The following is a 27,630-nucleotide window of genomic DNA, read 5'->3' on the forward strand; positions in this document are numbered from 1 at the left end:
CGTGCCGTCGTTCTGATTCAGTTATCAAACATAGGCATTACCTTGAACCGATATCGATTATGTTCCAGATCAAGACATGCACTCTACGAAGGGTATGTTTGAAGTAATTGGAGTTGATTAAAATAGAGTGATCGAGGTAGGATGGTGGCACATACGCGAGGATGGGGTAAAGAATAAAGATGCATCTATGAGTTATCGATTCGATGTAATTTTGCAAAAGGCAAGCAACGGACGACAGAACTCACCGCTTCGCAGCAATCCAGATCTAGCAGGAATACGGCACAGCGTTCACATTTGAGCAGTTCGCGAGCCTCGGTCATGATCTTCGTGACCAAGCACTCCAGATTGTTCTGTTCGGCGAAGATGTTTCGTGCCAGATTCAGCAGGATCTGATTACGACGATATTCCTGGACGGACATTTCAAACAGTTGAGCATTCTGAATCCCGATGCCACAGAACGTGAGATAACGTCGGAAGATCTCTATATCCCGTTCGGTGAACTCGGGTGATCCTGTTGGGAGTACGAGTAGATTGTTGGTTGGGTAGTGCTGTAGGACATAGCAAATCGTGCGGCTTACCATTAGTTTTGTTGATGATTTGCGCTACACCAATCACTTGACCCTCGTAGTTACAGATCGGCATCGATAGGATGATGTGAGTTTTGTAGCCGGTCTTCTGGTCGATTTCACTGTTGAACCGAGGATCCTTGTAGGCATCTTTGATATTAATGGTTTCGTTGGTTTGAGCGACGGTACCGGCAATGCCCACACCGAACGGGATCAACAGTTCGTCCTGTTTGGCTAGGCGAACTGCTTCATCCAATGCTGTGGGGTGCAAAAAGAAACATAAAGGATTCAATGGATAGCACCACAGTTTGATGCAGTCTGACAATTAGGGGAACTGCTCCTGGATTTCGTCTCATGGCTCCGATGTTCACCTCATCAAAAACAAAGCATTGAAAAGAAATTGTTTTATTTCTTATTATTTGTTATTTTTTTCAGCAGTGAGCACGCATGTTTACAAAAAGAAAAAATTGGTGCCGTATTTATTGGTTTGAGTTAAAGATCGGAACATTTCCCCTATACTGATGATAATAATGTCTTGATAAAAAAATTGGATAAAACATACTTCAGAGTAAATCTCAGCACACTTAAAAACAAACGTTTCCCCCGTAAAACGATTCGAGTCGAAGGGATGGAGAAATATTGAACATAGACCTGTGCATAAGCAATGAACATCAAAACATCCCAACTCGCCCATTTGACCGTATCATTAAAAATTGAGGTTCTGCCTGGCATGAGCAAAAGCACCAAACACCACCACTGGCCAGGGTGCCCGGTCTATGCTTTCAGACTAAATGAAAATGACACACATATTCCCTTAATTGATGATTAATTGCCCCTTTGAGCTCCGGCTGTAGACACTTTCACAAATATAACCATGGTCCCTGTATACATAGGTTCGAAAGGAACCCAGTGACGTTGGACCGGCCTCCGTTCGGGCGCCAGCCTATTCATCGTGTGATGTGGCTCGCTCGACCGTGAAAATAAAAGTCATTTGTCAGGCAACGAAATGGTGGGAAAACGGAGTAGATACTATCAGCAAACAGGCCAAGGTCATTCCCTGGGCATATCCCGAATGTGAATCGCTGTAAAAGCTGTGATACTTACGCGTAGTTTGTGTGACGTCGAACAGCTTGGCCACCAGGTACTTTCCACTGGGAGGCCCTTTGACTAGAAACAGTGAGCCGCGGTCGGCGTGCGTCAGCAGACTGACGTTGACTAGAATTTTGTGACAAAGAACGTCAATGTCCAGTTCGTTTGCCACGTCCCGTATCAGCTCCATGAAGAGTTCGCCTTCGTCCAACTCGGCCAGGTGGTTGCGGTACGAAACGGAACCGCGGGAGGTGGGAGATCGGCATTTCTGAAAATTCAAAGAAACAGAGGAAAACAATGAAGGTTTTTTTTTTTCTGGACATGTTTTAACTTATACTTGTAAGAAAACATTTCAGAAGCAAATCACTTTCAAAACATGAACAAACAGTACAGTAATGCTAATGAGGAAAGTTCATAATTTTGACGGGGGAACACATGCCCTAGTTCTTTATAAAGTGCATCATTAAAATGAGAACTTTTGCAGTCATGGATTGCTGGAGCTTATTCGCTTTTGTATCCCATGATTCAAGTTTTCTTCCGCTCTGCCAGAGTTGAGAATTCTTCAGAAGGGCTCAAGCGTAAATAAAACATTGCGACATAATAATAATTTGCACTCTCCCCCCCCCCCCCCACGGTAAACAATCCTCTTAGCGTCACAAAGGCAGAAGTTTTGCTCCTCTGCATACAAAACTACAATAAAACGCCGGGAGCATTGGATTTTATGTTAATTGCTTCGTTGGGTGATCTTTTTCCTTCTGGGGAGGTGCTACCTGCACCTTGGAACAAGTGTCAACCGATTTATGTTCCGTTTGGGAGTAATCTCCCAAGAAACTTTCAAAAGAATCAACGTTGTACTGGTGCACTATATATAGGAAACAAATAAATAACGTGTTTCATACTAAAAGATTTAGAAAAATGAAATGATGAGTATGGATTTCCGATAACTTGATGTCGTTGGATTTTTATTTAAGTCTAATACAAAATGAAAATAGTCACCGCTAGCTTAGGCTTCTCTTAGAACTAGAATGTTTCGAGTTTGGGGAAGGTGGTCTATTCACAGGAGGGTTATTAAATTTTCTGAATAAGATAATACCATGGTACTTTACCAGTGATTGTCTTTTCTCACAGAAGCTTTAGAAAAGCGTACGTTCGAGGAAAGCATCATTTTTGTATCAAAAACCTCAATTTGTTTAATTAACATGGAAATTTAGAACAGTTGAAATTTCTTTTTTTCAATAATCCCTGCTAGACTAGTGCTCCAGTTCTTCATCTCATAGCTTATATGTTCGTCTTTTCAAAAACAAAGAATCAAGAACCAAATTGTCGCGACCAGCCAATACGATGGCCTAGCTGAGTCTAGTCTTCCGCACGATGTCACTCCAATGGCGGAAGCAAGAGTAAAGACTCAACGAGCGTAGAGATGAACTTCTAATCTCATGTATGTAACTTCATGTGGAATAACCTCATTATGGTCACATTGGGTGGTTCATCATCTTCTTGAAGGTTTAAACACAGGTTTAGTAGTTACTTGTTCTAGTGCTTATATACGCGGCTACAAGTCAACACTATAATGAATGTTGGAATTGGATTCCCAGTCTGGTAGGATTTTTTTAACTACCCTGGGCATGGAGTATCATTATATAGCATTGTATATAGCCTCGTAGAAAGGCGAATACAAAAATGGTAACTTGGCTTCTGGTGATGGGGCACGTGACCAACCAAATTGAACATTTCCTTCACTCCTTATTGTACTTAAATTGCCAGAATTGTTCTAAGAAACGATTTATTTTAATAAGCAACTCCAAAGAAATTTCTTGGTTGTCTTGGTTTAATTCCCGAAGGAAGTCCTGGAGGAAGTTCTGGAGGAATACCTGAATAAAATTCTTAGAGTCTTGAGGAATTTATGGATTTATCTCCGTAGTAACTTTTGGAGGATTTTCTGAAGAAATCGCTGGAGAAAATTCTGAAGGAATTCGTGGAGAAATGTCCAAAGAAATTAATTAAAACATTTAAGAATGTAAGTGATTCCTTAAGGAGTTCCTTTGGAAATTGCTCTAGGAATTCGTACGGAGATATCAGAAAATTCGTCCTAGAATTTTGGAAGGAAATTCCGAAGGAATTACCAGATGAATTTTCGAGGAAATGGAATGCCTTATGTAATATCTGGAAAAAATATAGGGTAACCGTACCCTTAGTGGAGTTAGCACCAATAGTGGAGGTAGTGGGGTTTTAATGAAATTTAGCATATTTATACACTTTACGATGGTTTCAGTTGATGCGTCGTGCTTTAAATATCCTGTTAAATGCAACTTATCTTAAGATTTCGCTTGAAAAACTATTGAAAACAATGATTTTCCTTAACAAAATTGACTCCCTTGCACCTATAGTGGTGCAACTGTACCAATAGTGGCGAATCTCATAAAAAACCAATGGATAGCACCACTATGGGAACCAAAATTATTTTTTACCGCCACTAAAGGAACAGCTTACCCATAGTGGTGCAAGCAATATTTGGTAATTGTTGATGTTAAATGACATCTATCTCATTTTTGTTATGTCTGAAACTTGATTATGCATACATATGTACAACATGTGATAGATTTAGTTTGGAAAAGGTATTGGAGGGTAACCGCCCCTTCGGTGGGGTTTGATCCCACGACCCCAGTTCGCATGACAGGTGCTTTCCCCTTTCCCTCCAATACCTTTTCCGAACTAAATCTATCACATGTTGTACATATGCAATGCATAATCAAGTTTCAGACATAGTAATTAATTTCCACTCCGGGTGACTTAATACCCGGCATATAGGCAATTAACTTTGAATGTACTCATTTTTGTTTGCAAATTTATTAGTTTATCTATTGAATAAGATATTAAAGCTTTGAATTTCTCATAATTATCAATTTTTGAAAAATATTTTCTTTTGTTGATCTACTAATACCTCCACTATTGGTACCGTTACCCTAGTGGAATTGTTAAAATAATTTCCGAAGGAATTTCGATGAAATTTTTAAAAATATGTATGTTTGTATGTATGTATGTAGTTATCCACCATCCTGGCTTAAGTCTTGCTCTACATACGGATCTACCTAATAGTATAGTCGAATTTATTAACCATTCTGCTTTCAATGCACTGCTGTGTGGAGGGAAAAAACGGAGGTGGCGGACCCGTAAGCAGAGACACTTACGCGAAGCCCGCGGGATAGAGAGGAACTAATTTCAACAGTGTAATCCAACAGACTAATAAATAGATTCGCAATCCTTTCCGAGCTTTCCGAGGGATGGTTAATTGAGGAAGGGCGCGTCAAATCCATTACAACTGTGGAGAAGTGTATACCCATCTACATGGGTCGAAATATTTAAAAGTATTCAAAGAAGAAGTTATGAAGGAATTCCTGATGGAATTGACAGAATTAATCTGAGAAGAATTTTTGAAGGAATTTCCAGAAGAATTCCTTAAGAAATTTGCTAAGGTCCTAGGAAGTTTCGAAGCAATTCTTGATCGAAATTTCAGAGAAAAACTTTGTTTCATTTGTGCTTTTTTGAAGAATCCTTGGAGAAATTCCCGATCGGATTCTAGACGGAATTTTTGAAGTTATACTAGAATGAGTTTCTTGATGACTTACCCAAAATAATTCGTGAATGTATTTCCTAGGGAGTTATTTAAAGTATTTACGTAAAAAAATCTGTTAAAATTTTCGAAGGAACTTCTACAGTAATTTCACAATAAAATCTTGAGAATTTCGGAATATCTGAAATCTTGATATTTTGGGAGTTTTTCTTGACATGTTTTCTTCATTCTAGAGTCGAACTGAATTTGTTTTACTACTCTCCGGACTTTCGAAGAAATTCTTTGATAAATATAGAAATTTCTATGAAAATTCCTTTTAGAATTCCTTCTGATATTCTGAAATTGATTTAACAATTTTGTTAGAAAATCTATTCAGGTTCACTTTTGGTTATTGCTTCCAGAATTGAGTCCGAAATTCCTACAGGAATATCTTCGAAAATCTCTTCGCAAAAGCCACCAGGAATTAATTTGGATATTCATGCAGGGATTCCTTCAAAAAACCCTCCGGAAAAGCTTTTGTATTTTTTTTTTCAGAATTTCCTTTGGAACTGCCTCCTTAGTAAAATCCTTTTGTAAACCATACAAAATTAATGCAGGAATAATTACGGAAAACAATAATTTGGAGGAATTTTTAAAGGAGCTATCGAAGTAATTTCCAAAGATATTTGAGTCTTAAACTTATTTTCAATTAAAAAAAAAACAATGGTTAAAAAAAAGGAATTTACAAACGAAATTTCCGAAGATTTCCCAAAAAAATTCTGAAGGGATTCCCGAAAGAATTCTTGAAGAAATTTTAAAAGAAATATACGAAGGACAGGAATTTGAGTTGTGTTGAGCGTTGTTAAAGTATTCCTGGAGAAAGTTCTAAATAAATTCTTGAAGGAAATTTCGAAAGTATACTAAACATATCTTCCTAGAGTTTCCAAAGAAATTCTTCGAGCAATTACTTAAGAATTTCTATTAGAAATTCATGAAAGAATATCACAAATCAAATTCCGAAGGATTTCTTCTAAAGGGATTACCGTATGGGTTCCTAAAATAGTGTCCGTAGGTATTCTTATAGAAATTCAATTCTTGAAGGATTTTCCATTGGTATTTTCTAAGGAATTCCTAAGATTTTTTAAAATTTCTAAAAGACTCCGTAAAAGAATTCCTGAGGCAATCCCTAAAGTAATTTTCAAGGAAATCCCTTATGGACCTTTTGGAGATATTTCGGAAACAGGGTCTGGGTCATTTGGCATAAAGTCATTTGGCATAACGCCATTTGGCATAAGGTCATTTGGCATAATGGTCATTTGGCATACCGGACATTTGGCATAATTTTGAACTGCAAGAATAGAGTGGGTCATTTGGCATAACGGACATTTGGCATAATTTCGAATTGTGAAAGCGAAAGGGATATTTCATGTAATGTTTAGCGTAGATAAAGTAGGTCGAGGCTGTTTTCTGATAAATTTAGACTGATGGTTGACATTTTTCGGAAAAACAAATAACAAAACGGCAGAATTACTTCGGAGAGAGGGATCACATCCATCATTGACTTATTCCGGCCACATGCCTACTTTTAAAGTAGGGATTACATTCACCAGATGGTGGACGGTACGTGGAGGAGGCGAATGAACCACGAGTTGCATCAGCTGTTGGGAGAACCATCCATCGTTCACACCGCGAAAATCGGAAGACTGCGGTGGGCCGGGCACGTAGCCAGAATGTCGGACAGTAATCCGGTGAAAATGGTTCTCGACAACGATCCGACGGGAACAAGAAGGCGAGGTGCACAGCGGGCAAGGTGGATCGATCAGGTGGAGGACGACTTGCGGACCCTCCGCAGACTGCGTGGTTGGCGAAGTGCAGCCTTGAACCGAGCTGAATGGAGAAGTCTTTTATGTGCAGCACAGGCCACTCCGGCCTTAGTCTGATGATAAATAAATAAATAAATAACATTCACCATTGCTTCAATCCGGGCATGCGCCTTAAGACCGGATCAAATCCACCATTGCCTTAATCCGGGCAAGCGCTTAACTTTAAAAACTAAAGCAACACACTTGTCGTAGACGAATTACTAAAACCAATTAAGTCACATATGAGTTATTGCAACCAAATCAATCTGAATTGTGCTACTCGGGTAAGAGATCACATCTACCATTGATTTATTCCCAACAAGCGCCTACTTATAAAGAAGGAGTCACATCTACCATTGCCATAATCCGAGCAGGGCCTACTTTTAAAGAAGGGATCACATCCACCATTGCATTGCCACAATTCAGGCCACACACCTAATTTTAAAGAAGGGATTACATCCACCATTGCTTCAATCCGGACAAGCGCCTTCTTCTCAAGAACAAATCAAATCTTCCATTGCCATAATCCGTGCAAGCGCCAATTTTTAAAGAAGGGATCACATCCACCATTACCTCAATCCGGACAAGCACCTTCTTTTAAAGAAGGAATCACATCCGCCATTGTCATAATCCGGACAAGCGCCTACTTTTGAAGAAGGGAACGCATCCACCATGGCCTTAATCCGGGCATGCGCCTACTTTTAAAGAAGGGATCACTTCCACCATTGCCTCAATCCGGGCAAGCGCTTTCTTTTAAAGAAGGAATCACATCCACCATTACGATAATCCGGTCAAGCGCCTACTTTTAAAGAAGGGATCACATCATCCATTGCCATAATCCATGCAAACGCCTACCTTTTAAGAAGGGATCGCATCCACCATTACCTTAATCCGGGCAAGCGCCTACTTTTAAAGAAGAGATCATATTTTCCATTGCCATAATCCGAGCAAGCACCTACTTTTAAAGAAGGGATCACATCCTTCATTCCCCTAATATGACCTGCTTTTAAAGAAGGTATCATATCCTTCATTGCCATAATCCGTCCACACGCCTACTTTTAAAGAGGGGATTACATCCATCACTGCTCTAATCCGAGCATGCACCTACTTTTACGAATACATTCTTTGCACAAGAGGATAATGTCTTTTTAATATTGTTATTGACAGGTGTTATATTCACTATTCCGAAGTGTTTCCCGCACCACTTAGTCACCATTTAGCGAACGGAAAGAAAAATTATGCCAAATGTCCGTTATGCCAAAAGACCCTCACTTTTGACGTTAGTTACAATTATGCCAAATGTCCGTTATGCCAAATGACCGTTATGCCAAATGGCCTTTATGCCAAATGACCTTATGCCAAATGGTGTTATGCCAAATGACTTTATGCCAAATGGCTCGCTCCCTCGGAAACAATTTACGAAGAAATACTGTTTCTCCAAGACTGGAATCAAGGACCACTCCCCTTCTTGATTTCTGATAGCATTCTAGATAAGGATCTCAAAAGTAAAACATGAATATTACTAGAGTCCAATCTACGAATTACACCGTAACATTGCTAATGCTTATTTACGAAGAAATATCCAAATAAATTTTCCAGGGAAGTCTACGCGGAAATTCTGAAGGAATTTTATTTGAGGGAAATTCTCGATTAATTCTTAGAATTCCGAAGTACTTTTCAACGAACTTATGTGCTGTGATGTGACAATGGCTTAGTGGAGGATGTATTGTAAGCTTTTGCTGTGAAGATACAACCTGTAGCTATAAGGATGTTCACCATCAGTCTGACAGTACATAGTTTGCAATTGTACAAAAACCCTTAAAATTCATAAAAAGCAAGATCTTCCTTGCCACGTGATTTTTTTTTTCTTAGCACAAAATTCTTCACGTCAATTCACGCCGCCGCCACCGAACATTTCTCACGGCGTGACGTTGCCAACGCCGCCGCGCCGTTGTAAAAATGGTCTTACGCCGCCGCCGTTCACAAATACTTCGGCGCACAGGTCTAATACCGGGCAGATGCATCCATTTAAAGCAGGCGTTACCCCTCCTTTCGCCTTAAACCGGGCAGACGCGTTCTTTTAAAGAAGACATTATCAACTTCTCTCGCCTTACACCAGGCAGATGCATCCATTCAAAGAAAGCATTACTCCTCCCTTCGCTTTATACCGGGCAGACGCCTTCTTTTAATAAAGACATTATTCACTCATTTCGCCTTATACCGGGCAGACTAGAGATGGTCGGGTTTCGGTTCAGAATGGCGACAGGTTATTCAAAAGCCTGGGAAACCAGCGTCTGATCATAATTCATACCGACCGATTGTCATGCTATCGTGCATAAGAAAATTATTGAAAAAAATGATCCTTTCAAGAATCGACCATTGGGTTGAACAAAATGCATTACTGTCAAATACTCAATTTGGTTTACGAAAGGTTAAGGACAAGCATCACGGAATCCAAATTTCAAAGTACTCGCGTTTTCAAGGGCGATTGTCGGTGCTCTCTTCAGATATTCAGCTGGTCTTTGCGCACAACGAGCGATTGGCTTCAGTATTCATGAATGTTATACGCGAATTTGAATCCGTTTCCATAGAAGTACTGTCAAATATTTTGCATAGCAATGGATTGCCTTTTCTGTCTGACCCTTATATACTGGGAAACTACTAAACCGATTAGTGTAAAGAGATTTTTGGTTCCGGGGAAGGTTCTTGAGATGATTCGAGACCTTTGGACAGGGGGTCTCGCATATAAATGAAACACCAATTTCTTCATAACTCGAGAACTAATCAAGCAAATTGAACCAACTATGGCATGTGGAGGTTTGGAAGGGAAGATATGTTTCTGTGGTGCTGGTGATTCGAAACCCCTTCTGCTTCTGGTGAGGTGGAGGGGGGGGGGGGCGCACACCGTGGGGGACCAAAATCCGTACAGCACTAAAATCCGTCCACATAAAGAAATATCATTAAGTTGAATCAGATTTAAAGTAATTATTTACAAATAATTTATTTCATCCAGTTTATATACTTGACAGTAAGCTTTTAGGCCATTGAGATGGAAAGTAGGCTTTGAAATTAAAACAATCAAAAACAAATCGCCACCCACCAAACGCAAAGTTTCTGACACCATATTTAAGTGTGTGGATCATGATTGCATCACAAGTGTGTTTTAATTGCAAATTGCGATTAATAAAGTAATCTAAGCGGAATACAAATCAAAGGCATCACTCCTCAAGGTACGCATTTATCTTTTTACAGTTTCGTTAATCAGTCTGCTACAATTTAAATTGCGTGCTCAAAAATAGCTGTACGGATTTTGATCTTTTGATTCTAAATCTGTCCACGGTGGTTTCGGTTCACGAGGTGTAGATTTAATTCATTATTTTACCATATTTTTGGTAGTTTCTAATGTGTAAATGCACAACACTTTGGAAGTAGAGCCCTTGTGCTCCTGTATCAGCGGTAAACGTTTCATTTGCATTCGTTGCCTATTTTTAGAGCCTTTTTCACATACTGAGGATCTTAAGTGCACGGATTTCGATGCCCCACGGTACAAAAGAAACAGATATTTCGACATAACTCGAGAGCTAATCAGAGAATGAATGCTTTATATCTTCTATGTTCTACCTGGGTCTTCGCCGCGTTGATACAGATCTTCCAGCTGGTGAGGTATTCTGTAAGGGTACCCAGGCCTCGTTGGAGTTTTGCCACTAACGCTCTGATCACTCTATCATTGTAGACGATGGAGGTGTCATCTGCGAACAGATACATAATGCCGCCTTCTGGAGGCTCTGGCATGTCGGAGGTAAACGGATTAAAAAGCAGGGGCTCGAGAATACTGCCCTAGGGAACGCCTGCGAGGATGATGTGCGCATTGGAACTCACTCCGCTGATACAGACCCGGAATGTGCTTGCCGATAGGTGATTGTTAATGATTTTCACCAGGTACCTGGAAAGATTGTAGCGTTGTAGTTTGTCCACCAGACCATCATGCCATACATTGTCGAATGCCTTCTCAACATCGAGTATGGCCATAGCGAATGATTTTGAGTAAACTCGTTCCGTCTGATGACGCTGGTAACTCCGGTCAGTTAGTTTACGGTTGACCGACCGCGTCGGAAACCAAACTGTTCCTCGAGCATGATGTTATGGTGTTCGGCAGACTCAAGTAACCGGCTGTGAATCGCCTTTTCAAACAGCTTGGATAACTTTGAAAGAAGGCTGATGAGGCGATAACTTTTCGGAGATGAAGGATCCTTCCCAGGCTTCCGGATGGGGATGGTTTTGGCTGACTTCCAGAATGACAGGAAGTAGCTGAGAAGGAGACACCGATTAAAGATCAGCGAAAGCGGAGCACTTATATGCTTGAGTTTGAGATTCAGGATGCTATCGAATCCTGGGGCCTTTATGTTTTTCGATGATTTGATATAGGCCATCAATTCGCCAGTTGTGATCTCCAACTCCTCCAAGAAGTCGTTGTGAATAAGATGGATGTTGTTAGCATGCTCGTTAACGGCTGCTTCGTGTGGATTGACGATGTTCTGTCCAAGATTGTGTGAGCTGACAAAGTGACGACCTATTTCGGCGACCTTCTCTGCAGGAGCGATCCTTAGAGCCATTGCTGTCTAATGAGATCAAAGGTGGAATGCGCCGAGGTTTGGATTTTAGAATTTTGGTCAATTTCCATAACGGCTTAACACAGTCCGGAAGAGCGTGGATCTGATTGGAGAAATCACTATTCCTGGAGTCGACCATTCTGGTCTGCATAAACTTTTGGCACATGTTGTTCACGAGCCAGGGAGATCGCCTCTTGGATGGAGTAGAGCTGCTCGTCAATTTCCTCCAGTCGTCGATGTTGTTGTTTACACACTTTTGGAATCGGCCCCACTCGACACGATGTTAGTTTCTTCGGGACTGCTGATGCCGATTGACCGAGCAGCTCACTTTCGCCACTACCGGGTAGTACGCTGCGACGAGCGTGATTGTGCAGACAAAAGTAGTAACTTCGACACGGATGGATTTTCACCTCGCGGCTAACGTCATTATCACATGTAACAAATGTTCTAAAATATGTGAATTCGTCGACAACCACTAATAGAATCCCTTCCATTTCCACCTCGAGACCAACACCGTTCTCTGCCAGCCACCAAGACAGACGAGAGTGTCCGTATGCCGGAACCTGTGTGTAGGTACCACCTGAAACAGCTGTGGCCTGACAGAAATTGTGTCAGATGGAAGTGAACTTACCAATGTTGCCTACTCACCCATCTTGATACGCTCGGATCAGCTGATGGGTCCATCTTTCCTTAGAGGAGTTATCCCAGTCCCGTTGCCCTTAGAAAGTCTGCTGAAAATCAGCAAATAATTTTCCGAAACCCAGCTAACAAATCTAAATTTTGACAGGACATCAATTTTTATTTTGCTGGGCACACGGCTGTGCGAATTTTGCCCAGCTGCAAAAATAAAAACTGAGTATGCAGTCTATCGTTGATTATCACCCCAAGGAGCTTCACCTCCCGCTTAGAATTGATCGCACAGTCTCCCACGCGAACCTCCTCCTCTTGTACCGACATACGATTGTTAACAACAACCACCTCTGTTTTATAGTGTGCTAGGCCCAGCTGCCTCTAGGCTTCTACTAGGCTTCTAGGGGTCTACCACATCCATTCCTCTACAAAGGCGATCGCGTGGGCCGCCGTCAATTCCACTTTAACAATCGACCTTCCGTAAACCTCTACCGCAGATCTGAACACCAGGAAGAATCTTCAGTCTTCCAGCTTGCGCTATTGAATGCATTCTTGACGTGCAGCTTCTCGACCGCACAGAACCGGGTCCCCCTCCGCTTGCGTTGTATTGCTACCTCCGCGCAGTTTTCACCACAGAGTTAATAGCATTCACCGTGGACCTACCCTTATAAAACGTACGGGGTTTGCCTGTTGAGGATGATCCTCTCAAGCTACTTCCGCGTGCTGTCCAGCGGACAAATAGGTCTATACGTCAAGGGTTCACCGGGTGGCTTCTCCAGCTCCGGCAATAGCACTAGTTTCTGTCTCTTCTATCTATCGGGGAAACTACATTTGTCCCGGCATCTCTGCATGGCTGTCCTGAACATGTCAGGGTTCGCCAGGCCCAATTTCGCAGCTTTGGGCGTTAAGCTGCGTTCATACCTGTCATGCTATGAGCGAGCTCGTTGCGTCCTTGGTCTGGCTCTAAGGCAGGTTGACCGAAGGTCTGCGATCGCAGCGCTCCACCTAGAGGTCTACCGTTCCTCGATGGAGCCCTCTTCTGTATACTGGCATCTCTGGCGGGTGACAGAACAGCTGTCTGCACATCCTTGGTTAGACTTTCGGTATAAGCCTCCAGTTCCAGAGCCGTGGTGAAAGCTTTGCTGTCGAAGCTTGTGGCCTTCCACCCACGAATCTGACGGGGATTTGTCGACCTAGGATGCTGAACACCATGGCTGACCACGTAGCGGATTGCTAGATGGTCACTAGGGTGGTTCAAAAAATCGATTTTGCTCCACAGTGCTTATCTGATTCTTTATCATGTTCTGAGTGTTCTCTGAAAATTTGAGCTCATTTGGATTAAAACTGATTTAGCACAAGCCGTTTCAAGTTTGCATGCAAATTAGTATGGGGAAATTTATTTTTTCATTATACTGATAAAGACGCTTCCTCATTAGGCGCAGGTTAAAAGAAAACCTACATAGCTAGAAGGAATACTCAAGAGCTTTCACTAAGCGAAAACCGCATCTTAATTAATTGTTCTAATAATTAGTAATCGAATTTAATCTATACAGTGGATTTCTGTAGCTTATTGCGTAACTCCTAAACAGGCAACATTGCTGCTCGTGGCGCGAAAGATAGCATACACAAATTCAGGCTACTATGTTGCACTGCACATTTCAGTGATGCCCTCAAAGAAGTTTAACGATCATGACTAAAGATTCGCATCCTGTCTTAAAATCGATTACTAATTATTGGGGCAATTAATCAACATACAGTTTCCGTTGGGTGAAAGCTGTTGAGTATTCCTTCTAGCTATGTAGGTTTTCTTTTCACCTGCGTTCAATGGGGAAGCATCATTAACAGTATAATGAAAAAATAAATTTCCCCATACTAATTTACATGCAAACTTGAAACGGCTTGTGCTAAATCAGTTTTAATCCAAATGAGCTCAAATTTTCAGGGGACACTCAGAACATGATAAAGAACCAGATAAGCACTATGGAGCAAAATCGATTTTTTGAACCACCCTAATGGTCACTATGGGTGTAGCCCTCGTCAACTCTACAGTTCAGTCCCCTGGCCAAGCTAGGGCTCCAGAATGTTACGTCAATGAACGACTCGACCCCATTCCGGCAGAATATGCTGGCTGGTTGGTTATTGACCAACACTACCTCCAGTTTTGCTAGAGCCTCCAGCAAAGCCTATGCTCTGTGGTTGGTACAGCGGCTACCCAACTCCACTGCCCAAGTATTGAAGTCATCCGCGATGACAACCTACAAGATCGGCGATAGCCTGTTGGCCATTTGGCTGAAATGGGGGTGGCATAGCAGTTACAATAGAATACTTATTATTATCGTCTTTATTTAAGAGGTTTTCAGCCCTTGGCTGGCTCACCTCTTTGCGTATAGAATACTCCATTGATCTTAGCTATGGCAACACCTTAGATAGGTGTGTGTATGACCTCTTGGGCCAGAAACCGGCCCGTTGTGCAAAACCCCCCATCTTCGACCCGTCCGCGACCGACCCAGTTGCCATTGTTGTCAGGGATACGGTACGGATCTGCAAGAACAGCGACGTCGATCTCCGACTCCAAAACCGAACTGCCACAGCAGCTGCTGTGCAGTTGCGCAATGGTTAAGATTCAGCTGTGCTACCCGCACTGCGTCTTCTTATTGCCACCACCATACGGACAAGTAGGTACGCCCATAACATGGCTACGGGCTTGCTTCCTAAGGAACCTTTGGGCCTTATCGCAGGTCTGCGCAAAATGTCCTGCCTCACCGCAACGTACACAAAGGTTGCTACGATCCGGTCCCTTGCACTCCCATGATTTGTGACTGGATTCGAAGCACCTAAAACACTTTTCGATTGAAGGTGGTTGGATTATGCTTACTGGGCATATTGACCATCCGACCTTCAGTTTACCGACCGAAAGGACCTTTTTGGCGTCCGCGACTGGTTATTTGAACCAATCTATCTGCGTGCCAAAGGTCCCCCTCCCATTCGTACAGAAGTTCGCCTAACTTCTGTCCCGCACCGTATCTTTATCGCCATGATGAGATCCTCTGCCTCAGTAACTTCATCCAGCTGCTAACATCGGAGAGTTACCTCGGTGCCCGGGACCTCACCTGCACTCTGTCACACAGGACCTCCTAGACCAGCCTTTTGTAGACTGTACCGCTCGCTTGTGCTCCACGATTTAGCACCAGAATCAGTTCACCTGCCCTAGTATGTCTATCGCAACGTCCTCATCCAATGCCGAAAGACCTTCGGCACCTCGCATGTACTTCAGGACTCCGGCGTATCCGACAGTGTTATACACCGATCGACTCAGCTCGACGAATTGAGGTTCTGTCTGTATGTGTGTATGTCTGTGGACAGACAAATCTCATTCATTTTTAAGGTACTTATCATTAACCGATTTGCTCGCAACAAGTTGCATTCGAAGCGAAGTCCTTTCCCATTTGTTTCTATTGAAAATTGGCCTTATCGGACTATGGTCTCAAAAATTATGGCCAAAATACTATTTTTATAACACACGAGAAAGGCTCCATCATCGCTAGGTGGATTAATCTGGGATTTTATTAGTCGGAACTATTGGTACCATCAAATTTTATGTTTTCAGTGGTAGGATGACAAAGGCACAAGTTTTAACTCATTTTAGAAACTGCATTTCGAAATATAATGTGTAGCATTGTTTGAATATGCTATACCTGTATCCCCTTGCGTATAACTAATAAATGCTTACAGGTTCTACTCCTGTTGCATTAGTTATTGTAGCAGTACTCATTTGACGCGCTAATTGATGATCAAACAACGAACAGTTTGAAAACTATGTTTAAAACAAAGCGGTAAATGTTCGCCGAAATGAGTAAAACTCGCGCGCGCGCTCATGCATCAGACCGCATCGTGCTTTCGTGCTGTGCGGTTCTTTCTCTTTGCGGAAGGAAGTTTTTAATACTACCCGAAGCTATTTTAATTTCAACGGTGCTTCTTAGCGCTATTTCTACCCACTGATCCCGTTACGATCTTTGCAAGGACCCGTGCCTTCGTTTTACGTTGGACCCGTTTGCGGAAGTAAAATTCCGACAAGCGGTGGTAATCCTGCAGGGACACCGTTCTGGGAAAAAACCTCTAAGAAGGTCACGTCTCCACGCTCAGCAATGAGTATTAATAAAAACAAGAGGAAAGGGGAGTCTCTGAATTCTCCACTTCCTTCAAAGAAACAAGGTTTCAAGACCGTCCTGCCCAAGCGCGGAAAAAATAGAAGGAAGCTGGAGACTTCAGATATTCCTTCTAAATCTAACGTTGACATTATTTCTTCTCCCATCGAACTGAGCAATCAGTTCGATTTGATTAATAACGAATTTGAGGAAATCGAATCTACCTCTAGCCCAGGTGATTCGATTCATGCGAAGAAACAACGGATTCCGCCAATTGTGGTATCTGTTGCCGAGTTTTCTGGCTTTCGGAATGAAATCTTGAGTAACCTTCAGGGGATCAAGGTTTCATTTCAGATTGCTAGGAAGGGTGACTGCCGCGTTTTGCCGGGATCGCTTTGACGATCGCAAACGTCTTCTCCAGTATTTAACTGAGAAGCGCCATAAATTCTTCACATACGACGACAAAACTGAGCGATTGTTCAAAGTCGTCTTGAAAGGTCTGCCCAGTGATGACAAATCACTGGATGAGATTAAAATTGAAATTTCTGAATTACTTGGATTTTCACCAGTCCAAGTAATTAAGATGAAAAGAAATCCCACTCTGGTACTTCCCAAAGGGCATTTCTCAAGAATTTTATTTAGTTCATTTTAACAAAAGTGAACTAAATAATATGAAAAGTTTGGAAAAGGGCTGTATTATGTCCCATGTCCGTGTTACATGGGAACATTTCCGCAGGCCTGGGGGAATTTCGAAAACCCCACTCAGTCCCGTAAGTGGGGTCACGGAACCAAACATTGCCACATGGATGCTAAATGCATGATTTGTGGTGGAACCTCTCACGCCAAGGACGCCTGTCCTGTGAGAGAAGATTCCAATAAATTTAAGTGTGCAAATTGTGGGGCAATCATAAATCCAATTTCTGGGAATGCCCTTCACGCAAAAGTTTTGAATTCCCGTGCAAAATTGATGACGGAAATTCCAATCGGATCCCAGATTCGACGGGTAGAAATTTTTCAAACGCTCAAATTTCGAAACCAGTTACCGGTCGAGCAATTCATACCCACCACAATTCACAAACAAATTTTGCCGCTCGTCAACGGGTAGCAAGCACTTCAGTAAATCCGAATGTACCTACGTATGCAAACATCGCTGCTGGTAGACAAAATTTCTCTTCTCAAAATGAGGTTTATACCCATGTCCCAACGGAAAATAATGGTCATGTTGCCGATTCAGGTAGCATGACTGCTTCCGATTTTGATTTTTTAACTGAACAATTGCATCACATGATTGATGCAATGTTCAAAGCAAATACCATTCCTGAAGCTGTTCAGGTTGGTATAAAGTACACACAAAAAAATTGTTATCGGACTCCGTTTCAATGGATCCAAATAATTGTGTGAAAGTTCTAAATTGGAATGCCCGCTCTCTAAAGGGTAAGGAAGATGAATTATTCAACTTCCTAACAGTTCATAATGTGCATATTGCCATTATAACAGAAACCTATTTAAAACCAGGACTCTCCATTAAAAGAGATCCAAATTATTTTATCTACAGAAATGATCGTCTTGACAGCGCCTGTGGTGGGGTCGCCATTGTCATCAATAGACGTATCAAACATAAATTATTTTCTTCATTCAAAACCAAAGTTTTTGAAACCTTGGGAGTTTCTGTTGAAACAAATTTTGGAAAATTTTCCTTCATTGCAGCTTACTTGCCTTTTCAATGCAATGGGCAGCAAAAGAATTTGTTGAAAGCTGATCTTCAAATTCTGACTCGCAACAAATCTAAATTCTTCGTAATTGGTGACTTCAATGCCAAACACCGTTCATGGAATAATGCTCAAAGCAATTCCAATGGTAAAATTTTATTTGAAGATTGTTCTGCGGGATATTATACTATTCAATATCCCAATGCACCAACTTGTTTTTCTTCCAGTCGAAATCCTTCTACAATTGATTTAGTTTTAACGGATTCAAGTCAGCTGTGTGGCCAATTGGTAACTCATGCTGACTTTGACTCTGATCACCTTCCTGTGACATTTGAAATCTCACAAGAAGCCATTTATAATCCAATCAGCTCTACTTTTAATTATCATAGAGCTGATTGGGATTTATAAAACGTATATCGATAGGAATTTTGATGTTGATATTCCTCTCGATACCAAAAGTGATATTGATAATGCTCTCGTATCTTTGACAAATTTAATTGTCGAAGCCAGAGGCATTGCAATTCCTAAATGTGAAATTAAATTCAACTCCATTATTATTGACGACGATCTTCAGCTACTGATCCGTCTTAAAATGTGAGGCGAAGGCAATACCAAAGAACTCGCGATCCTACTTTAAAAGTTATTTGGCGAGATTTGCAAAATGAAATTAAAAAACGTTTCGCTATTCTGAGAAATACCAACTTTGAGAATAATGTCTCGAAGTTGGATCCCAGTTCGAAACCCTTTTGGAAATTAACGAAAATTCTTAAAAAACCTCAAAAGCCAATTCCAGCGCTTAAAGAGGGAAATAAAATTTTATTAACAAATGGCGAAAAGGCTCAAAAACTTGCTCAGCAGTTCGAGAGTGCCCATAATTTTAGTCTAGGTCTCACTAGTCCAATTGAGGATCAGGTTACACGAAGCTTCGAAGACATTCTCAACCAAGATAATGTTTTGACCCTTCGTTGGGAACTAATTTGGATGAAGTGAGATCTATTACTAGAAAATTTAAAATATGAAAGCCCCGGGTGATGATGGTATTTTCTACATACTTATCAAAAAACTTCCTGAGAGCTCTTTATCCTTTTTGGTTAATTTATTTAACAAATGTTTTCAATTGGCATACTTCCCAGATAAATGGAAAAACGCCAAAGTTGTTCCAATTTTGAAGCCGGACAAAAATCCAGCTGAGGCTTCTAGTTATCGCTCAATCAGTTTGCTTTCTTCAATAAGCAAACTGTTTGAAAAGATTATTTTAAATAGAATGATGGTTCATATTAATGACAATTCTATTTTTGCTGATGAGCAATTTGGTTTTCGCCATGGGCATTCAACCACTCATCAGTTATTAAGAGTTACGAACTTAATTCGGCTCAACAAATCTGAAGGATATTCGACTGGAGTTGCTCTTCTTGATATAGAGAAAGCATTTGATAGTGTTTGGCATGAAGGTTTGATTGTAAAATTGATGAATTTTAATTTTCCTCTGTACATTATTAAACTGATCCAAAATTATTTATCAGATCGCTCACTGCAGGTAAACTATCAGAATTCTAAATCTGATAGATTACCTGTTAGAGCTGGTGTTCCCCAAGGCAGCATACTGGGGCCCATATTGTATAACATTTTACTTCTGACTTACCTGATTTACCACCAGGGTGTCAAAATCTTTGTTTGCAGATGACACAGGTCTCTCAGCCAAAGGGCGAAGCCTTCGTGTCATTTGTAGTAGATTGCAAAAAAGTTTGGATATTTTCTCCACTTACTTGCAAAAATGGAAAATTTCCCCGAATGCTTCCAAAACTCAGCTTATAATTTTCCCACATAAGCCGAGAGCTTCTTATTTGAAACCTTCTAGCAGACATATTGTCACTATGAATGGGGTTCCAATTAATTGGTCTAGCGAAGCTAAATATTTAGGACTTCTGCTAGATCAAAAATTAACTTTTAAAAATCACATTGAAGGCCTTCAAGCCAAATGTAACAAATATATTAAGTGTCTATATCCACTTATAAACAGAAAATCAAAACTTTGTCTTAAGAACAAACTTTTGATTTACAAACAAAATTTTAGACCAGCCATGTTGTATGCTGTGCCAATATGGACTAGTTGCTGCAATACCAGAAAGAAGGCACTTCAGAGGATTCAAAATAAAATTTTGAAAATGATTCTGAAGTTGCCTCCGTGGTATAGTACCAATGAACTTCATAGAATTTCTAATATTGAGACATTGCAACAAATGTCCAACAAAATAATTTCAATTTTAGACAAAAATCGTTGCAATCTTCTATTGCAACGATTAGCTCCTTGTACCCTTAGTATAAATTAGGTTAAGTTTAGTTTAAGTAGAAAACATTGTAATTCCTACATGGTTTAATTCAACCAGAGGAAATATCGTAACTGCCAGAGGCAATTGAAATGTATTAATAATATCTAAAAGCGTAACATAGCAAATAAGGATGATAGTGTTAAGAAAACACGGAACACCTAGTCTAAGAGATAAATGCATGTATTAGATAATTAGCAAATAAAATTAGTTAAAAAAAAAAAAAAAAGAAAAAAAAAAAAGTAAAACTCGCGCTTCCTTCGCTACATGCATGTTCATTGTAAAACAAACTAACATCAAACAGAGCTGTGTGTGTGTGCACTATTTGAAACTCCCCTAGGAACTGTGTAACAGTTATTCAGACTAATCGTAAACATAAACATTTAAGGTGTACTGGAAGCCCAATATTAGCCATGTTAACAGAGCCAAATGAAACTATGTTTGCAGTCCAAGAATTGTCCACATTTTAGTATGTGTGAACCGTATTATGCATATGGTTATAATATTAATAGCAATCTTTGTCCTACATATTTTGACCGCTTTGACATAATAAATCACAACACCACGTATCAAAATTTACTGCTCGATTCTGAAAAAATACTGTTTTCTTGTTGTGAATCGAACGAAGCTGCAAGGTGTGAACAGAGTTAACCAACAACAACAGCATCCTGGGGATACGTTCCTACATTGAAAGCAATCATATCACTGCACAGTGTTTTATTGCGTCATTTTCACGATCGAAATACAAGAACTCGAAAAGTGTTGATTTTTGATATAGGGTTTGTTCACAGAAGTTTCAAGATATTCAGGAGCGCATCTTTCGATAAAAACAGTTTGATGATTAATCCCCCTAAAAGTTAGTTGAGAAAATTATTATTCCACCGAAATGAGATAGACACGTAGTGTCCTCCGCAAAGTTGTAGCAAATTGTAATACGAGCAACTTTGCTGAACATGCCGAGTCTCTATCTCTTATATATAACAAACTTAAGACGTTTTATGTGAAAACCCCTTTAAAATCCTATTTTTCATTCTAACTATTTCCAATGATTTTTCCCATTTTCCATCTCTTCTACAAAGTTGTTAAGCAAGCAAAATAACATGTTTTTGCTGAACATTGTAACTTTCCATCTCACATACAACAAAACTTATCTTCAAATTATACATATTTTTAGAGGTATTTCCACTTATTATTACTCGCTTAATTGCAAAAAGTCGCAAATTTCTTTACGATATGCTGAAAGTCGCCCATTTCATCTTCCTACTGACATTGAAAACTTTTGTCGACAAGAGTCTTCTTGGTTGATGTGTTAAAAACTTGTAAGCCCATGAAATTTCATAATATTTGAATAACTTTGGTTTAATAAGAAATATGAGGTTACAATGTTCAGCAAAACATGTATTTTTGTTGATTTGACAAACTTTGTAGAAGAGACGGAAAATGTGAAAAATCATTGGAATTAGTTTTAGCTAAAAGAATGTTGAAGGCGATGAAGCCGAGTTTCTATATTTTTGGTATAACGAAATTAACATGTTTTATGTGGAAACCCTCTTAAAATCATTCTCTTCACTTTAACTAATTCCAATGATTTTTCACATATTTCGTCTCTTCTACAAAGTTGTCAAATCAGCAAAAATACATGTTTTTGCTGAACATTGTAACTTCCTATCTCTTATAAAACCAAAGTTATTCAAATATTATGATTTTTTTGGGTTCACAAATTTTCAACTCATCAATCAAGAAGACTCTTGTCGACAAAAGTTTTCAATGTTAGTAGGAAGATGAAATGGGCGACTTTCAGCATATCGTAAAGAAATTTGCGACTTTTTGCAATTAAGAGAGTAATAATAAGTGGAAATACCTCTAAATATATGTATAATTTAAAGATAACTTTTGTTGTATGTGAGATGGAAAGTTACAATGTTCAGCAAAAACATGTTATTTTGCTTGCTTAACAACTTTGTAGAAGAGACGAAAAATGGAAAAAATCATTGGAAATAGTTAGAATGAAAAATAGGATTTTAAAGGGGTTTTCACATAAAACGTCTTAAGTTTGTTATATATAAGAGATAGAGACTCGGCATGTTCAGCAAAGTTGCTCGTATTACAATTTGCTACAACTTTGCGGAGGACACTACGTGTCTATCTCATTTTGGTGGAAAAATAATTTTCTCAACTAACTTTTAGGGGGATTAATCATCAAACTGTTTTTATCGAAAGTTGCGCTCCTGAATATCTTGAAACTTCTGTGAACAAACCTTATATCAAAAATCAACACTTTTCGAGTTTTTGTATTTCGATCGTGAAAATGACGAAATAAAACACTGTGCACTGGTAGCAAAGCAAAGACTAGTATGGTGAACATTGGAATTATATCTGTGATAGGATGCAAACAGGAAGCCAAGCATTAGACAGCAACCGTTTATCCTACCCATCAGAATGTCGTCGTACTGGATCGAATCAGGTACCGAGTGAACAAATTCTGCAGTCCAGTACCATCACACCAGCCAGCGGTGCGGCATTTCTCTTGTGTATGTTTGATAAACGGCCCGAATGCTGCAGGATGGACGATAGGAAGCATGGTCAGCCTCAGTCCTGAACTTGCACACCATAAGCATCACCTGCGGAATGGACAATTCTGGTGAAAACCCGTACGAGATTCGTTATCATGGAATCGTGAACACGTGTAGATTTTTCATGCTTCGAAGCATATGCAGCTGTTTATCGAGTGTACACTGGGGTCGTTTTTCACACGGTTTGTTTTTGGTTATTTGGATTTAACAAAACATTGGGTTGACCTCACGAAAAGTCGAAGAAAATTCAAGTGGTATTCAAAAAGTTGAGAAAATTTATGTAGTCAAAAAAAAAATTTGCGTTAAAAGCGTTCTCAGTGTATGCTAAACTTTTGCAGGCATATATTGCTGACTAACGCTATCCGGGTTGATCAGTGAGGAAGGAATAATTATTCTTAGACTCAACTTCATCCTTTTCCGGGACGTGTATGATTAAAGTGGTTTTCCCATTAGTTTATGATGCGGGCTGTGCTTAGTTTAATACAGAATTCAGCTTTCTAAAATACTGGAGGACAAACAAATTAATATTAATTTATAAGCCACCCAGCAGTTAAATATATTTTTATCTTTTTCAATCATAGAGGTAGTAGCGTTTAGAGATGCCTAGGATGCGGTGGCCTCATGTGCCGCTCAAAGCACACTAGCCCAGCTGAGGAGCTTCGTCACCGGCATCGTCAACGGACACAAGTGGAAATCGTGATGGATATAATGAACAAGGGCTGGCAGTTTTTTTATTAATCTTTCGTTTATTTGGTAGGCTCATTTGCCATGAAGCGTTACGGAGCCGAAATCATATTTTTCTATACATTTTATGATTCTTATATATAGGGTTAGTTTTGGGGAACCGAAAGACTCCCGGTTTAGTCGAGGTTAGGGAATACAATAATACAGTAGGAAAGGAAAGGAATTTAGGGTGCTTAATTAATTACAATGCTGATGTTCACATGGTTGGCATTCTTGGTGATGTTTCACATCTGTAACGGGACAAAGACACATTTCCTTGGGGAGACAACAACGAGAGGAAGACATACGGATGGGGTTAAACGGCAGGCATGGGGAGTGACGACAAGATGAAGACATTCTTGAGGGATTACGATAGCAAAAGGAATGGGTGGACAATCGTTACAGTCTAACATCAGCAACTTTCAAGAATTGGTAGACAAGGGACATGTATTCGAGGTCAAGACCCGCCAACATTTCCCTAATAGGCTTTGGTTGTTTTCCTCGGACCCGGAGATGTTCAGTTAAAGCAGATCTGGGGCCACGATACTCTTCGCACGCCCACACGACATGATCGATATCCTGATAGTTTTCGCCGCAAACACAGAGATTACCCTCTGAGAGCCCCAAGGGCTGGCAGTTGTGTCATTCGACTCCATGAATAAAAACGGGTAGGATAGCACCATCTTGAAATGGCGACCAATGTCACAAATGCCTTCCGTTTCGTAAAAATCGTAGCAGGCCTTGGGGAATGCCGTCTCAATCCTACCGAGCTTGACCATCGTCATGGTGCCCCGTCACCAATGGACGGGGCAATATGTCGAGAGACCTGAAGCTGAGTCGCTTAATCTTCGGAATTAGGTTCTTGCTGCAAAGCAGGAACATGAAGTGCTTGCGGCTAGACTGGAAGGATCTGGCAAGGCAAAGAAGAGCACACAGACTGCTTCATTCTACCTCTATAGTACCACAACCATGGTAAAGAAGACGCTAGATTTCGCACTCAGCGATAGAGCGACAGAAAGTAGGACAGACTTATGCGCCAGGGACTCGCCCGGCAATAAGCGCTACTCACCGGACGCAAAAAGGCGTCGGAAGAGCGCTAACCAAGAGAGCAGGCTCACGAATATTGCAAGCAAGGGAGAACGTCGTAAGAAGAAAGCAAGGGCGAAACAAGCCAGTCGGCCACCGGAAGAGGGATGCCAACCCGACCAAGAGAACCAACGGTCGGACGGTAAATGGTGGTCAAGAAATCGAAGGAGAAGCGGTAACCACGCGCTTCACTGGAACTTATGAAATTCCACAGAGAACCATGTGAATGGAGCATGGGATTTGCAACCCATTCTTAAGCCCTCTGTACACCTCCCGTGAACATGAACATGAACAAGAGGTGAGAAAGAGCGATAATTTCACAGTGAACATCGTCGTGGACAATCGAGTCTAGTTGGAAGTGTTGAATTATTGCCCACGAATGCAGGCAGCAAGTAAGTGTGCAGTAGTAAACGAAGAAAATAAAAATGAAACATATTGTCGCATATATGTATATGAATTATTTGAGTGGGTAATCTACGGAACGATATTGATCAAGTTGATTAATTTTAATCATCTTTTCGTTTAAATGTTCGGGAATTTTGTTATGAAAAGCCAGTAGGTACATGTACTTAATGATTTCTAAATGGGAAATTTTCAACTGTGCCACCAAATGTATACATTTTGCACCGTTCAAAGCTGAATCCAAATATTATCTTTCGATTGGTTCGCATCAAAGGAGTTCTGGCAAAACTACCCACGAAGCATGTAATTCACATGATTCATTCTGTTCCACACATTAATACAATAATGTTCCATTATGCAATTATAGTTAAGAAAATACGAATTTACGAAAAGAGAAGTAATTTCTTCTAATTTTCTATCTAGTGACTTCTATCCCATTTGAACGATTGATTTTGACATGTAGTAACAAGTTTAATTTGATGAGGAGTTTTTTAATTTTTTTTTTACTTTTGCTAGATATCATTTTTGACTTTCTATTTTGGCTTACATTTGTTTAGGTAATACTTTTCTTCATCTCATTTAAAAAAAAAAAATTCATTTGTTCGAATAGTGTTAATTACTGTTTGAATATTTGACCAGTTCACCAATAAAAAAAAACAATTTTTGCTCAAGTTTTCGTATATTAAATTCAATTGATCACGTATCGTATATCCGTACCGTATTCAATTGTTGTGTTTACTTTTGAAAGTCTTAATATGTATTCAATAATTTTTGCTGTGCTAAGATTTTTTTGATAGTCATTATCCAAATTATGTAAATTACTCACATAAACTGTTTCAAATAAACAACTTTATTGAATAAACTAATATAGGTATACCTAATCACAAACATTCTGAATGATAATTAATATTAATATCTGTACCTCGTGGATGGTCATAACGCAAAGAGCATACGAGCATGTGTGTACCAAAAAAACGAGGGCAGACAGACAGGCAGGATGAAAACGACAGAGAGGCAATCTACACATCTTATTAGAATCTTCATTCTCCCTGTATTGCTGTGGTGGATATATGGCGTATATGGTGTATATATCAGAGAGAAGAGAAGCTTTCTCTGGTAACTCAGGTAAAAAAATTCCACGAAGCTCGTTCACGTTCGAATGGCAAAAGCATTCTGAAAATCTGTTCACCGTGAACGACAGAGACGATTCACAAGCATATCGGAAGCATATCAAATGATTCAGTAGTAGCAAAGCAGAAAAAGTATGCCAAGCATTTATAACTAATATAGCTAAGACTTTGAATAAACAAAAGAATTAATAAATAAATAAATGACTTCAAATTAATGGGCTGATAAATTAAAAAAATGAACAATCGATTAAATTACAAAATTATTGATTTGAAAACGTAATAAATGGATAATTTTTTAGATTAATAAATTCAGAAATGAATGAATTTATAAATTATCGAATAAAAAAAATAAATATAATAAAATAATCAAAAATAAAATAGTAAAATAATAAAAAATATTTCATAATAAGTTTATAAAGGTATGTAAATAAATTATTAAATTACCAAATTGATAAATAAACAAATTTATAAATTTATAAATCAATGAAATAATAAATTAATAAATTGATGAATAAAAAAAATGATTAATTAATCAATTAATAATTAATAAATTACTAAACTGCCGCTGCAAGCATAACTGTCCAATATTTACATGATTTGCTATCTATATGGAAAAGTTGTGCTTTTATGAACAATAAATTAATAAATTAAAAAGAAATTAATAAACTAATCACTCAAAAATCTAATATATCAACAACAAAAAATAATAAATCAATAAATTTATTTTGAAACCTAGTAAATCAGGGACTCAATAAATAAGCGAATGAACAAATTATAATTAATGAACAATAATGATGGTGTTGTAAAAAATACACAAAAAAAATAATATTTTTTCCTTCATTGCACATTAGGTAATCCGCTTTAAAAAAGGAAAAAATAATAACTTTCTTTACCGACAACACACAGAAGAGATTAAGGGCTTATTCAAAAATAAATTTTTCAAAGAATTTAAGAATCAAGGACGTGGAACACTTCTGTACATATTTTTTGTCATTTTATCTTTAGGACATTGCTCTAAAATTGTGTTTATCTCTTCACTGTGGATCGACTGAAGGGCACTACATATATTTTGCTGGAAAAAGTTGAAAATTTCAGGGATTTTGGTGTTTAATAAGCGTCAAAATGCATTTTATTTGAATGTTCCGGCCGCGTCAATTTGAAATCGTAGCAAAGCAAATTGTCGCCAGCAAACATGGCCATAAGATCTGTCAGATCAACTAAGAACAAA

General features: G+C 39.5%; 1 protein-coding gene across 9 annotated transcripts in view; it reads right to left on the reverse strand.

Moving 5' to 3' along the window:
* Window positions 1-27,630, reverse strand: part of LOC134225369 (cGMP-specific 3',5'-cyclic phosphodiesterase) — a 278,804-nt gene that overhangs the window by 87,968 nt on the left and 163,206 nt on the right. For 8 of the 9 annotated variants that reach the window (XM_062705430.1, XM_062705395.1, XM_062705387.1 and 5 more), the window contains 4 exons: window positions 1,671-1,923; window positions 579-824; window positions 246-511; window positions 42-83 (listed from right to left, as the gene is read on the reverse strand). In XM_062705430.1, the coding sequence (XP_062561414.1) occupies window positions 42-83; window positions 246-511; window positions 579-824; window positions 1,671-1,923 (807 nt within the window). The remainder of the gene's footprint in view (window positions 1-41; window positions 84-245; window positions 512-578; window positions 825-1,670; window positions 1,924-27,630) is intronic. The other variant, XM_062705411.1, reaches the window with a different exon arrangement.

Source organism: Armigeres subalbatus, chromosome 1 (genome assembly GCF_024139115.2).
Source record: "Armigeres subalbatus isolate Guangzhou_Male chromosome 1, GZ_Asu_2, whole genome shotgun sequence".
Classification (NCBI taxonomy): Eukaryota; Metazoa; Arthropoda; class Insecta; order Diptera; family Culicidae; genus Armigeres; species Armigeres subalbatus.